General features: G+C 32.6%; 1 protein-coding gene across 1 annotated transcript; it reads right to left on the bottom strand.

Moving 5' to 3' along the window:
• Positions 1–2,551: 2,551 nt before the first annotated feature.
• LOC117904826 (HMG-Y-related protein A-like) lies at positions 2,552–5,134 on the bottom strand. The gene is made up of 4 exons (XM_034817597.1): positions 4,915–5,134; positions 4,129–4,806; positions 3,095–3,190; positions 2,552–3,010 (listed from the first exon to the last, which is right to left on the bottom strand). The coding sequence occupies exons 1-4, from the start codon at positions 5,050–5,052 to the stop codon at positions 2,855–2,857; spliced, it is 1,068 nt and encodes a 355-aa protein (XP_034673488.1). The 5' UTR covers positions 5,053–5,134; the 3' UTR covers positions 2,552–2,854.
• Positions 5,135–15,623: the final 10,489 nt, after the last annotated feature.

The raw sequence follows: 15,623 nt of genomic DNA, 5'->3' as shown, positions 1-15,623 counted from the left end.
GCTCACGAAGGTAATGCTTGATGACGTGTGTAATATAAAAATCAAAATATTAGATAATTAATTAAAATAATAATAAATAATAGGAAAAAAAATTAGGTGAAGGTGTAAAAGGTGGCTGGCGTGGACTCATTCATGGGGGCGGCTTTGTTTGTCTCCAGCTTTTAATGTAAACACTAAAAAGTACTATAAAAATGTGTCTCAAGCCCACGCGCGAGTCTGAGCTTATGATTGGAGCGTGTGAAGAGGGCGAGTGGGAATGATTGCTTTTAAGTTTTATCTTTCTAAGGATGGTCCACTTCTATCCAATCACGAGAGTGCTTAAAGTAGTATTGGCGCCACTTGTCATTGGCGCGTAGCTGAGCGCGTGGGGTGAATTGCCATTAGGCCCACTTGTGTCCACTTGGTGTCGGGAAAGGATGAATCTTTGTGATAGGCTTTGTGGGTGGGAAGGTGTGGACGGTCCCGTCAATTCCATTTTGATCGTTAAAATTAGGCTCAAACTCGATTGACTTAGTCAATTTGATTAATTAAAAAATCATATTAATTAAATTAAAAGATAATTGATGGGTTGAGCCCAATTTAGTTCACATGTTCTTACTTATATATTAATAATTAAAATTATAACAAAACATTAAATTCAAAATAGATAATATCAACATAAAAATAAATAGGTAATCATAAATGATATCGGGAAATTTACTAAATTGAATATTTTGAAATCATAAATACTTATTAAACTTATGTAGTATTTGGTTTTTAGTTGAATCGAAAGTAATTGATATCAATCAATATAATTAAGTTGAACTTATTGATGATAAGTCTGTTTTAATTATATTGATTGATATTAACGGATTACTTTTAAGAAAAAATCGAACATTTAGCTTTTTTCTATATAGTAAATAAAACAAACATTACGGGTAGATAAATTCTAATTCCGTTATTGGATTACCTTAGATTGAAGTAATGTATTACTGGAGCAAGAAACAAAAATGCCAACATCTTGGAAAACAAGCCAAGAAGTGCAGCAGTTAAACTCTTCACATGAAAATTCATATTACCGGCTGTCATAAATTTAAGTATTTTTAAGGTTATGACACTTAAACATATATATTATGTCAAGCAGTTAGAAGGCAATTACTGCAACCTACGTCTCAATTCCTGTAATTGTCTTTATTTAAGAGGTTGTTACGCAAATTTTTATTGCTCAAACAATTCTTCAGATTACTAAAGGTGGGCGGCCCAAAACACTTGTAAATGAGGCCCATTACCTAGAAAGAGTCAGGAGTCAGGAGTCAGGACCACTATCCTTCTAGAATCACCCCAAAACAGGCTGTCGACTTTCTTAGAATCATTCCAAAAGGAGCTCCTTATTGAATTTCCATTTGTCCTTAACAGATCTCTCTCTGGAATCACTCTAAAATGGGCAGTTGACCCCCCTATAATTACTCTATAACCAACTCTTTCATTAATTACAAATTTTTCTGAAAGCTTAAATTAGGGGAAGTAAGCATGTATGTAATTAAGTTTGAATCTATGGTCACCCTGAAAACAAGAGTTTGACACTAAGAGGGTATTTATTTTTTTAGTTTTTTTATTGAAATTAATTTATTTTCAGACTTTAAGTTATTTGTTTTCTACGTTTTTATAATTTATTATAAATTTTTTGTTGAATAAAAAAAACAAAAATATTTAGTTTTTTCTAAATTAAAAAAATAACATATTGATTTTTTTTTTTACTTTTTAATGCTTAATAGAAATAAAATATTACAAAAACAAATAATCAATGTTTAATATTAAGCATTAAAATTTTATTAAAAATTAAGTGAAAAAAACAAACAAAAACAATCAATTTGCTTAAAAGTTTTCACATAAGTCAACAATATATATTGAGTTTATTTGTCCTTTAACCCTAAAATTTAAAATTGGTTTTTTTGGGACAATCAGCTTTGGAGAGCCAGCAAAATCTTTACTAATTTAATTGGTATTAATTTATTTTTATTGAAGGTATATTATATAAGATGGTTCAGGATGAAGAAACAATTGTATTTATTTTTATCTTTTATAATTTTCTTTATTATATAATGGAATATTATCTTTTACTGTAGAGATGTCTTTAATGTACTTTTTTGCATATGAATTGTTTTATTTTTGTGTTCTTCCATTGATATTGATATGTATGCTTTAGAGGTTCCGCTGGCACAGTATACAGAACATCTGTTTTCTGGAATTTCTGGATGCAATTTCTTCCTGTTCCAAAGAGGTTCTTCCCAAGCATACCATATGGGCATTGCTGGAAGAGAATAACAAGCACCTTGCTCCTAACTATGAAAGATTCATCTGTTCTCACTGGCATCCAAAAAGCTCCATTAGCAGCCACAATGGAACAACAGTACATTCAGAACAAGCAGGCTAGTACCAGAAATTCCAACACCTTTGCTTAGAACAATCTTTACTCACCTACCAAAACAAAAGATCACGATGGAATGGAGCATGCAAGATTTAAGTTAGTATGGACTAGAAATGCATGCAATTGGGTGAATTGAGATGGGCATGAAGAAGAAGAAAGAAAGGGCGATGAAGCCTGTCATTGCTCTTCAATTCGACAAGTCCCACATTACAAAAGTCTCCAAATTAGTTCAAAATCAGTTCAGATACAACATGACTCATGGGCATCCCATAAGTGGCACCAACCACCAACCTCATGTTAATCTCCATTCTTGACCATTAGACCGCATCCATTTTTCTCACCTCTTGCCTGAACCTTTCCCTGAGCTCTTTGTTAAACTACTCCCCCCTCCAGCTCTTGGTGTCACATTGAGGTTGGGTCCTCCATCCCTGCACATCACATCTTCTCTCAATTTCCAAAGAACAGCTGACCTTCGATATTTAGTGGCGCACTAATGTCCATAGTTGCCAGGTCTTCCAACTCCTGTAATGCTGACATCGCAGTCACATTGTTCTCGCTGAACTGGGTCCTTAGCACACCGACAGACAGTTTGATCTTTCCTTGCTGCAGATATTGAAATTATAGCATAAACAACAAAGCATTGCTAAGTCTGTTTAAAGAGTGGCTAACAAAAATAAGTTAACTTACAATGTGCTCCAGTTTTTGCTTAAGATCCTCGTAGTTCATCCACTCTGCCACTGGTTGTTCGGAAGCAGCTGGCAGAATTTCCCCAGTTGCAAGTTTCTTGTGTAAAGAAGGGGTAACACCAAACATAAAATCAGAACAAGTTCAGCACAATACATACCCATGAAGAGAAAAAAATAACAACATTACAACACACAGCAGTTCAACTAAGAAGTAGCCTTTTTCAGCTGATAGCATTTTACTTCCTTGAACTATAAATGTAAACTCAAAACTCACCAAATTTGCCTCCATCATATCACTCACTTCCCAATTAGAGAAAGGAAATTGTAAATTATTCTACCAATAGATTTCCCTTTTATTTTAATTTATTTTCTAAAAGCCTCAAACCATATGGCTGCTGGTTGAAGTTAAACCCTCCATCCATTTTTCAAGTAACACCAGATATGAAAATCAAATTGCTGAAATCTGTTGTATGCACTCAAAATGAAATATATATAGGATGGATGAAGGATCCAAAATCATCAACTGGTTTTATTTTCAAATGGGAACCCCTATTCATTTACTAGATACTACAAACTGCACACCATATTGGAATCATGGACGAATAGACAACATGATGGCTGTTAGAATGTTAGATAATTGCACATTACCCCAAAAAAACAAAATAACAACTAATATTAGATAATTGCAAGCATACAATGGTTAAGGGCCTTAAGGCTAACTAAAATGACATTGAGGGCAGCAATCAGTTAGGAAGTGACTGAAAATAATTCTAAGCTGCAGACCATAAGCATTCAGCAACACATCAGTTACTAGAGATTTTGAGTAAGTCATTTTACTTGAAACACTGTTGATTTCACGACTGAATGCTAGTACAGGTAGTTAAGGCACTGTTTGGTTATGTTTTAGGAAGTTGTTTTCCTATTCCTAGGAGCCAAAATCAATTTGATAAAGCTACTGTGGAGAGCCAAACAACAATTCAAATTCAAAGTCAGTGTGGATAGCCAAAAGTGCGGGAAAGAGAAAAGTGATCTCACCTTTCTGGGCCGGCCTACTGGCCTTCCAGTAAGCTTCTTGGGCCTCTTCGGTCCGTCAGCCTTAGGAGGCCGGCCCCGCCGTTTCACAGAGAGACCTCCACCGACGCCGGCACCAACAGTCAGAATCTTCGGCGGCCTACCACGTGGCCTCCCGGACACCTTCACCTTAGTAACACCTGCCGTCCTGGGCCGCTCCCTCGGCACCCCGCCAGGAATCACCCCACCCAACTGGGCCTTGGGTGGACGGCCAGGCCTCCTTTTGGGTCCATCTAACGACTTCGGCCTCGGCCCACGCACACCACCAGACTTAGGCGGACGCCCAGGGCCCCTCTTCGGCACCACGGGCCCATCTACCAACCCCACAGCCACGAGCACCGACTCCGAAGTGGGCTGGACGGGGATCTTGGGCTTGGGGGGCCGGCCACGACCCCTCTTGGGCCCAGAGACAGGCCCAGGATGAAGGGGGAGAGCGTGAGCATCATCTCCAGATCTGGGGAGCATGTAGGAGTGTTTCACCATCACAACTTGACCACTGCTTCTCAATCTCTTTAGATGGTGAGTCAACAACGCCGGATGACTCGGCGGCAAGTCACCGAAAGTTCTTTCTATGTACTTCGCTATAGCTTTCTTACTCGACCCCGTTCTCTCATTCAAAGCCCCAATTGCCGTTGTTATCATCTGCAAGCCCCAAAAATTCAAAAAAAAAATTAGGGTTTCTACACAAAATCAAACAAATATTCTGGATTTTCCCTTTTGCTGGTCTCTCCCTCCTTTTTTTTTTTTTACCTCGGCGTAGGGCGGGTGGTTGTGCGGTGGTCCGTGGCTAGGGGTAGGGTTGGCGGCATGAGCTACGTGTGCCTCGGAGGCTGCCGGAGGTTGAGGTGGCGGTGGTGGAGGGAGCGGTGGGGGTGGTGCTGGGTCCATGTAGAGAGAGAAAGCGGAGAAAAGAGAGAGGAGAGAGACGGGGAGAGGGAGAGGGAGAGAGAAGAGGTTAGGTGAGTTGTTCAGAAGGAGAGTAGTGTTTTTACCATATAAGAAATAAGAAATGAGAAAAGGGTGAGGAGGGGGTGAGGGGGTGGGGCGCGTGTAATCGGACCGTTGAGCATGGCCCATCGATCCTTTTGGACACACTTGTGACGTGGCTGATGTGTTTTTGCTTTACTTTGTTTTGCATTCAGCCCTCCAACTTTTCTATTATTCGTGTTATGGCACTCGAATAAAAGCGAATTTCATTTCCATCCTTAGCTAAAAATGACCTTCAATAAATATAATGTAACATCTAAATTTTAGGAAAATTTCTTTCGCTAATTGGTTTAACAATGTTAAAAATTCAAAATAAAATAGAACATTGGGTTTCCCTTTATTTAACAAATAGTCCTTAAAGAAGTAAAATATATTGTAAGGAACACAAAAGTAAGCATGCAAAATTAGACTAGAATTAGGATGTTGTTATGCTCATATTGAGTATGGATGATATGAATGAACAAAGGAAAATTTGTGCCACATGAGTAAAAATAGGAGACGGGTTGCAAAATTTAACATAATATTCTCAAATTGACTTTCTATATTAATCAATTAATAAGTTAGATAACTAAGATGATATATTTGGATTGTTTTTCTATACATATCACTTTTCGAATGTTAATTTAACAAGCTCAACTCAACCCTAAAATTTAGCCTTCAGGTAGGAGTTACGACTAGTGCCCTACTCAACTCTAAAATTTACCTTTTAGGCATGAGTTACTAGCCAAAACTTACTATAGATGGAGTTGGGTTGAAGTTCTAAAACACTAAAAATTTTAGTACGATCTTGGTTAGCCACATGAGAGCTTAAATGCCTGAATTTAATTATTAAGTTACTATCATTTTAATCAAAAATGTTTTTGCCAAGAAATCCTAATAACATATTTCCACTTTTTTATTCGTAGTCAACATTTTCATTATCATTCTCCTTACTATTTCACCACTCATGCAACTCCCATCACAATTTAAAATCACCATTGTCATCACTTTTCTTATCCATTAATGTTACCATCATTGATAATGTTGTTCACCATTTATCTACTCTTGATATGCTTATTCATCTTCGCTAATTTTCCTTACTACAACGTTTCTTATCCTAGAATGATTCTCTCCAAGTGTTATCCAATCATATTCTAAACCACCGACAAACTTAAATCTCACATTACTAATTAAACCAATCTAAAGTAACAAAAATGAACTCATATTAAACACGAGCTATAAAGCTTGAGTTAAGGTTAGATAAGAAAGAGTTCAACTAAAAGCTCATATGTAATATCTCAGTTTTAATCATTACTTCTAAGGAATCATTATTGTTTAAAAGTCACTAATAAGCTCTTTCAAACATTGAATAACTAATAGTGAATCTCATATAAAAAAATCACTAAAAAACATCATATTATATATTTACATAAAACCATATAAAAGTGTTTAATGCCATTAGACATTACACGACCAAATAATTAATGTTTATAAGGTCAAGATAATTTCAATGTGTAATTTGCAACATCTTACCTTGAAAAAGATATAGATTTCATTTTAACTTTTAATGTAGTTAGTTTTGGGTGGATAATACTATTTTTTTTTTGTTAGATTTTAGTTTTTGGATACCATGATCTATTTTGTTGGATTTCACATTTATCACTTGGACTTTTTTTCGTATTAAATATTTGTGCAATTACTTTTTACATCATTTTCAATTTGAAATGGTCGTATAATTTTGATCCCATCACTTTTCATCAAATTGGTTGTTACTTAAGTTTTTATTTTATTTATTGTGATTATAAAAGGAAATAAGACATACAAATTTTAAATGACCTTCTATTTGTTCATTTAAAACAACTTTTTCTTAAAATGTATATTTATTTGTTAAGAGATGCTAGGCACATCCATAGATGTTACCTCGAAATAGTATCATTAGGTTTTTACTAATGAATTATCTAATTGATTCAAATTTTTTTATCTTTAAAATCCAAAATTTTACTTAAAATTTTATTGTCATCTTTTATATCATTCTTTCATAATGTTCCCATTTTTCCTTTTCCATTATATGATTGAATTATTATTTTCCCCATTTCCCTTTTTCAATGTATTATTGAATTATCAAACTTTAATTTTTCCCATCGAGATGTTTGCTAGATTTTACAAATATTTATTTCAGATTAATGTTTATATTTTTATTTATTTCAATGTGTTCTTAGAATGCATTTACTGGTGTTTTTATTCAAAATGTTTTCTCTTAAAGTGTTTTTAGTAGAATCATTATCAAGTGTTTCTCCATAAAACACTAAAAATGATTTTTCAAAATTTTAAAAGTATTTCGTTAAAAATTAGATTTTTTTTTTGAAAAAAATTAAAAACATTGCCAAATAGACTCTTATTCTCTTTATAAAAATTTGAACTTAATAAATCTCATGATATTTAATAGTTAGAAATTGAAAACCTTAGATTAAATGAAAGTTAAGAATAATTGAATAAATACATTTTGCTTAGAATAATTTGAAAGTCAAATAGCATATGGAATCCTTTTCATTTAAGAAACAATTTTTAGAGGATTGGAATATATTAAAACAAAAATAATAACAAGGTTTTTAATACTAAGTAAGACTTTGTTTCTGCTTGTAACAACCCGTAACCAATTGTGTGAATATTATCCGTTCTAGGTTCAAAAGGGCCCTTATTGCTTTAAAATGCATTTATAAAATTAAGAGAAGTTCATATTTATATAGTATTATGAACTTTTTCTCCTATCTAATATGGGATATCATAATCACTCTCTTTCTCTTTTCCATGTAGACACAATGTCCTCATTGTGTTCCATAAGATTACGGGGCAAAACAAACTCTCACACTAGGGTAAATGATTAGTTCTGATATTATTTGTAATGACTTGCATTCAATCGTGTAGATATTATTTGTTTTGGGCTTAAAAGGGTCTTTATAACTTTAAAATGCGTATATAAAGTTAAAATGAGTACACACTATATAGTGTTAAGAACTTTCTTCTTCATCTGATGTGGGATATCACAATGTTAACCTTGCAATGTATATAGGAAAATTGGTTTTTGAATTGGAAAAATTAACAATTGAAAATTTTGAGAAAGCTTGAATATAGGATATTTATGATTCTAACAAGGGCAACATCCTTTATCGAAACGAGTGGCTAGAGAAATAAAAATCCTTCAGAGTTGTAGGATATTTATGGAGGATTTGAGACTTCAATTTGTTTCCAAATAATAACAAAGATCCATTTTTGGCATAGAGTGCTATGGTACTTGTCTACTACCCATATTAGCATATTTCATGGTTGGTGTATTACTATTTTTATATTAAAGCTTATTTGGTATCCCACAATTGACTAGTTTTGGCCATTAGACTCGACTCATATGCGATTAACTCAACTTAAGATTACCCTTTGATCTATTTGACATTTTACATTTGGTTGCTATTAGGTTGGGCAAAGGTTGCATTATTTCAACTAGTTCCCTGACCTAACCCAAGCTTGCTTATAGCCTCACCTAACCCTTCAATTGTCTTTTTTTTCTTGAATATAAAACCTTATAACTCTTAAAAGTGTAGTGCTACAACTTGAAATTGCAATCTTACACAAAATGACAATTAAAGACTAAGTCAAGATCTTTCTTGGAAATCGGGTTAGTTAGGTGGAAAGATGAAAGGAAATTTTTTTAATAGAACATTGTCAAAGAAAAAAGAAAAGAATTACCAATGGACCGCATTATACAATATATTTATGAAGGATTTTGGGTGTAAGACGTGCCTCTAAATATGGATAATGACATAATTTTGACATAAAGTGTTTTAATAGTCCTCTACTGCTCAGATTAGCACCCTCCATAATTGTTGTAAATACCATTTTCACATAAAAAATTATTAGTAACTTCTGGTCGACTTGTTTTGCTCATAAGCTCAAGCTCACATATGAAGGATTAGGCTTAAATTGTTTCTTAGGCCTAGCCGACCCTTTATGCTACATCATTTTTGGGCTAGGTAAAGGCCATGTTAGCCTGGTCTAGTTCCTCCAACTCATCCTAAGTTGGCCTATAACCTATTTTGACCTTTTAATGTATTTTTTTCCTGATTTGTTATATGTAATAATGAACAAGAAAATTTCAACTTTCCTAGACCTATAGCAAAAAAGTATGGATTTACATGAGTGGTTGCGTGGATAATACCTTAATAATGAGTTTTGTCAAATTATTCATCTCAATCGTTGAGGCATAATTAAGATTTAATTAGAGAATAAGAAACTAATTGGTGGTTGTGCCAAAATGCCCACTCCTATAATCAAGTTAGTTAAATGAAGGTGAAATGCAAAATCTTAGTATAATACTCTTAAAGAAAAAATAAAATAATTACCTATGGAATAGATTGCACAAGGTATTTATGAAGAGTTCAAGAGTTAAATGTATCTCCAAATATAGGTGATAACCCATTTTTGAGATAAAGTATTATGGTAATCACCCTCTACCCATATTGGTGCATTCCACAACTATTATAGGGAATCGTTTTTTCCTTTGTCCTTCCCCCACTGCTATTTTAACATTAAAGCTTATTAGGTAACCCATGACATGTCTGTTTTGCCCTTAGGCCTAATCCCATATGTGGTGAACTAGGCTTAAAATTACCCTCTAGGCTTAATTGGCCTTTTATGTTGGGTTTTTATTGGGCTTAACAAAGCTCATGTAAGTTCGGTCAAGTTACCTCAATCTAGTTAAGCTAGTCTATTACCTCACTTAACCTTTCAATAGGAATAGTATTTTTAAATTGAATTTTTATATTAACTAGTTAATTGACATTAGATTATAGTTTTTGAATTTTTTTTTATGAGGGTTACTTATACCTAAAACTTCGCCTCTTTAGCCATATTAAAAAAATATTCTTAATAGTTATACTTTGACTAGAGAAAGAAATTTACCTATCTCAATAAGGGTTAGGCTTGAATAGAAGAATAATACTTGAGCTTAATGCAAGGTCAAGCCTAATGTAGTTAATACTATTTTAATTGTAAATATTTTTTTTCGCCCTTTTCTCTTTCTACTTTTATGGGGCATCATCATTACCATTATCCTTACTAATTTCTCATCCACAATCACTATTACTACTTTTTAAAAAATATATATATATATAAAGTTGTCATCTATTATAACAAAATAATGTTAAGTGTTTATTATTTTTTATTGTCACCTTTTTTCTTGCTTAGTTCTTTTAACTTTCATTCAACCCACTAAATCCCATGCTTTTAAGGAACCCTTTTATGTTGCCTCTCATGCTTGTTTACAATTACTTACTTTACTTGCTATAGTGGTCTTTGCTTGTTGTTGTCTTTGCTTTTAGCCAACGTTCAACCATTTGAAAATTTGTTTTTATCTTTGATTTATTTTTCTAGAGCACATTTAAATCATAAACCAACTAGATTCTAATCTAACAAACCAATTGAAGCTCAAAAAATATGTTCATGTTGTGCATGGTTTAAGGAGTTCAGGTTACTCTCTTCCCAATAGTGATGATAGTGGGATAGATTCGGGATGAGGAATGCCTATCCCATCCCCATCCCAATTATTTAATTATTTCCCATCTTTGTCCTAAATCAAGGGTAAAGAGGGATGGGTTGTTGAGTTCACATCCCCAATTATAAAATAAATGATAACCATATGTTTGCCCTATCCGTTGTAAGGTTTCTATTTTTTCTTAACCACTAAATATAAAAAAAAAAAATCATATAAATACCCAAATAACTATACAAAACTCTAGAAGTCCTTTAAAAATCAATCTAATAGTATCTAGATTACACAATTGCATATTTTTTTCGAATATCAAAAGCTTAACCTCAACAAATAAATTAATATGACAAAAAAAAAAACACTATCTAAGAAAATTGATCAAGACAACATTCATATAACGCATTCAGTTGGTTGTAAGAAAAATATAGACTAATTAAAAAAAGAGAAAAAAAAACTCAATGTTCCTAATCCAAGACTTTCCACCATTGACAACCAAAGCAAACGCAAAATTGGAATTAAAACATGGAGGAGAATAAAATTAATAAAATTAAATTGTGGAGTGGAATAAAGTACCAAACCTCAAAATTATGAAGAAGAAAAAAATCCTCAAAGTCCTCTTGATTTGTTTTACTAAACAAAACCACAAACTTTTCAAATTTTGAAAAGAAAAACTTCTAAAAAATTAATGAAAAATGACAAAGCGAAGGAGAAGCCTTTGATGAAATTAAAAATAAAAATAAAAATTACTAAATAATGGAGAAGAACAAAACCATAAAGCCCCAAATAGATGTACAAGGAAAAAGAATAGATATGGAAATGCTCATAAAAAAATTGGTTTTAACATAAAGAAAAAATAGAAAGTGGAGAAGCAAAAATAGGAGAAAAGTTGTGTGCAATTTAATCTTAGGGAAAAAAAGTAGAAAATAACTATTTATAATGAAAGAAGTTTTTCGGTTTTTTCTTATATTTAAAGGATATTTTGGTAAGTTCACACATATTTGAAGCAAGGTGGATTGATAAAAAAAAAACCCATCTCCACCCAAACCCAATTCAAGTTTTAAAAATTTCCCCAAACTTGTTCCATTCCTAATTGTTATCTTCCCATACCCATCCAAATAGGGTTGATCGAACTAAGTCACATGAATCGCCTACACAATTATCATCCCTACCTATCAAAGGGTTTTGTAAATTTTAGTTAGACTTATATTAACTTCCAACGTGCTTAACTTGGTTATAGTTATAAAAAATATTTTATTAGCTATCAATTTTATAAAAAAAATAAAAATTAGAAAACTCTTCTTTAATTTTTTTAAGGAAATAAAAGAGGAACATTTTTAATAGTTATGCCCAAAAGTCGTAGTAGGACATGATAATTTAAGTTTGAGTGCATGAATTCACCCAAAATTGAGTCAATACCTTGTCCGGTGGAGTGAATTCTAAAATTACTCAACCACTACTTTAACAAAGTCTAAGTTAAGATTCGCCCTATATTTTAAATTAATAAATGTTATATGCACTATCACTTTTACTACTACTTAATTATATGACAAATAGCAATGCAACATAATAAAAAGTAACCTTAATTATTAGATACAAAAGTTTGAGGGCTTCAAAACACCATTTGTTACTTAACAAGGTTGTAAAAATGATATTAGAAGTGGTAATATGATTAGTGTTTTCTTAAATTAATAGTAGAATATAAAATATATTCTCAATAGAATAGTGAAATAATATTGGGCTATTAGATGAACATAACCTAAGAATTTATTATAAGCAATTTAAATTACCATTTATTCTTAAATACAAATGAGAAGTTTGTATAATTTCGAAAATTTTTCACATTCATAACCCATAGTTAGGTATATATTCTTCACCGATACAATGTTTACATTCTCTTGGTGACTATTTTTGCTGGCAACAACTTGATTAAGAAAGTTAATTTAAGAAAATAAAATTAATTATTATGAGAACAAGGTAATGGCAAAGACGAAACTTAATTATCCCTTACGCCACATGTGTCATGTAGCTAAACTTGGATTAATACTTGACTTTACTAAACAAAAGCAATTCCCTAGTTTTTACTTTGAGGTTTCTGAGTTAAATTCTAATTAAAAATTCCAACTCAATGCCAAGTAACTTGGTATGAATCTCATAGTGGGTGTTATCTATGACAGTAACAACCTATCCATCCGTATGCAAAATATAAAGAACAAAGAATATATAGAACGAAGCACATGAGAGCAAAGAAAGGAAAACAAAGTAGATAATGGTAGCATGTCTTAAGGACATTCATATTTAATAACAATTTGGTTATGACCATGTACCCACTACTTATTATTAGAGTAACTATTGAAAGTATCTAGTAAACATAGACAAGTTCTACCCATCTAAAATGGGTCATGCTGATACTAAAATGAAAGGAAGACAATCTACTCATCTAAAAGTGTCGATTGAGTATGAGTTTTCTATATTTGGATCACATTCAAAGTGACATAATAAGAACCAATGAATTATAGAATGGGAAACATGACCCAAATGGTCGTGCTCCTAAAAAAACACAACTTTAATGGTTATGCTCTAAAAAGAAGTGTGCACAACTTGCATTCCTTAACAAACCTAACTTCACTTTCAACCTAGTTATAATTGTGGTTAAGTCCTCATAACCCTAGTTATAACTACCTCACTCGTATGTGTGCCATATATATATGGGGGCGAAATCAATGATGATGTAGGCCAATCTTGACCTAGTGAGAAACTCTAACAAAATTTCCTCTAGTTTTCTCCTCCTTATCGACTTTATAATTGGATGTGTACTAAATAAGACTTTGATCATCTTTGTTACAGGGTCCATTGTCAAACTACATGCAGTGCACATGTAGGAGGAGGTATTTTGTCAAGAGTCACGACTCCTTCGCAAATAAGGAACAACTAGGTAATTAGTTAATCCATAGAAGGATTTGTTTCAATTATCCACAATCATCTTTTAGAAAGTGAAAATTTTGCTAAATGTGTATAGACCAAAGGAAAATTAAGTTGTCATTTTCTCATGTTTAATGTAATTAACAAATTTTCCATTACCAATATTAAGAAGTATTGAGTATTATAGTTGAAGTTCTCTATTTATCATATTTGATTGAGTATATGAACAACTTAATGTGAGAGTTAAATAAGTTCATTTTGTAATAAAAAAATAGTAGATAAAAATAATTACAGGTTGACTTGGTTACAATTTCTCAATTTCTTATTTTTAAAGAGCATGTGGGTTTCAAATATAAACCCATAGTAAAACTCTTCACTTATTTAAGAAACATCTAAACATAGTGTTGAATTATTTTTCTTAGCAAAGGACTATGATTAACGAAGATGATGATGATCGACGGTAGGAAAAATAAACAACAATGCATAGTAATGATTTATGGCAAAAAAAAAAAAAAAAAACAAGGATCAACAACAAAGGATGATTATCAATGGCTAAGAATAATATTTAATGATAAAAAATTATGCTTGTCAAAAAGGATGATCAACATTAGTAGGAGATTATAGCTTACGACCACGAAGGATGATGATAGAAGATAATAATCAACAAACGTAAAAACCAACAACTCATAACAATAGGAGATGATAGTTTATGGGCATGGAGGATGATAATGGATAGTGGCGGACAATAACAATCAACAAACGCAAAAACCGACAACTTATAATAAAAAGATGTTTTGTAATTTTCTTTCAATTTTCTCAACTCACTTTCCTTGTGTTAAGTGAAATCTAAACTATAAAAATGTTATTTATATATATATATATATATATATATATATATATATATATATATATATTCTAACACCTTCAAAAAATGTTGTAACAAAATAAACAAAATAAACAAAAATTAAAATTAAATTAATAAACATTATTTTAAAAATAAAAAACAAAAGAGTAGCCAAACCATCCTAAGCTTTAAAGAGGGACTTAAATGAAATTATAGCCAAACATAATGGAGAGAGCATATTTTCCAAAAAGAAAGAGGATGTTCCAATAATTAACGGAAACTACAGAGAGTGGAGTGTAATTTGTCAACGCAAGAATAATTTTTAACTGCCACGCGTAAAAAAAGTTAAAAAGAATCTGATTTTCTCCTTTTCCACACTCTCACATTTTCAGCTCACCATCCCCACTCTCTCCCTCTCTCTCTCATCGCCGGCGGGGAGCTCTCGTCGCCGATCAGCCTCACCGGAAAGAAAACAGCTCCGATCTAGGTACTTCTGGTGATTCGTATTTTGTATTGGTATCTTTATCTGTTTTCATGCTTTGTAATTATTTCCTTATCTGTGATCATCTTAGGGTTAGGGTTTCTCAAGCTTTTCTGCTACTGCCTATCCGATAATTCAATTTTCTTTCAAATTATAACGGTTCAAATTGAGGATTTGGTTCCTTCAGTGATAGTGAGTATTAAATAGTTCAATCCTGCTTGAATCTGTAACTTTCTGGGCAATCATGGCTACTTTCTTGCTTTCTGATTTTCTTAGTTTTTGGAGTATATATTTGTTGCGAAGCCGTTGATTTGAATGAGAATGATGCCTTAGTTCATCTAGCAACCTTGATCTCTGGATTGTTTCAGTTTGGTTCTGAAGATTCAATTCCTCAAAGCATGTGTTGCAGATGCTTCCGGGATATGTGGTCATTCCTCAGTTGTGTCCTTTGGATGCCATTCCCTTGTTCCACTGGTAAATTCTCATAGAAAGATTCTGCCTTTCATTTTTATTTTGCGTTAATGATAAATTGCTTTTACGATGTCTTTGTCATAATCTGTTGCTGTTTTTTCTTTGCTTCACCAATTAGAATATGACAATCGTTTTGCATGTGAAGCTGCACAGTATCTTGGGTTTGTTAAGATCTCACATTTTGGAATTTTCTTTAGCTGGACTTGTAGTAGACTCAGTTTCCAGTGATTCAGGGTCAT

The sequence above is a fragment of the Vitis riparia genome, chromosome 17 (assembly GCF_004353265.1).
Source record: "Vitis riparia cultivar Riparia Gloire de Montpellier isolate 1030 chromosome 17, EGFV_Vit.rip_1.0, whole genome shotgun sequence".
In the NCBI taxonomy this organism is placed as follows: Eukaryota; Viridiplantae; Streptophyta; class Magnoliopsida; order Vitales; family Vitaceae; genus Vitis; species Vitis riparia.
Note: the sequence above shows the minus strand (reverse complement) of the source record. Positions and strands in the feature narration are given on the sequence as shown.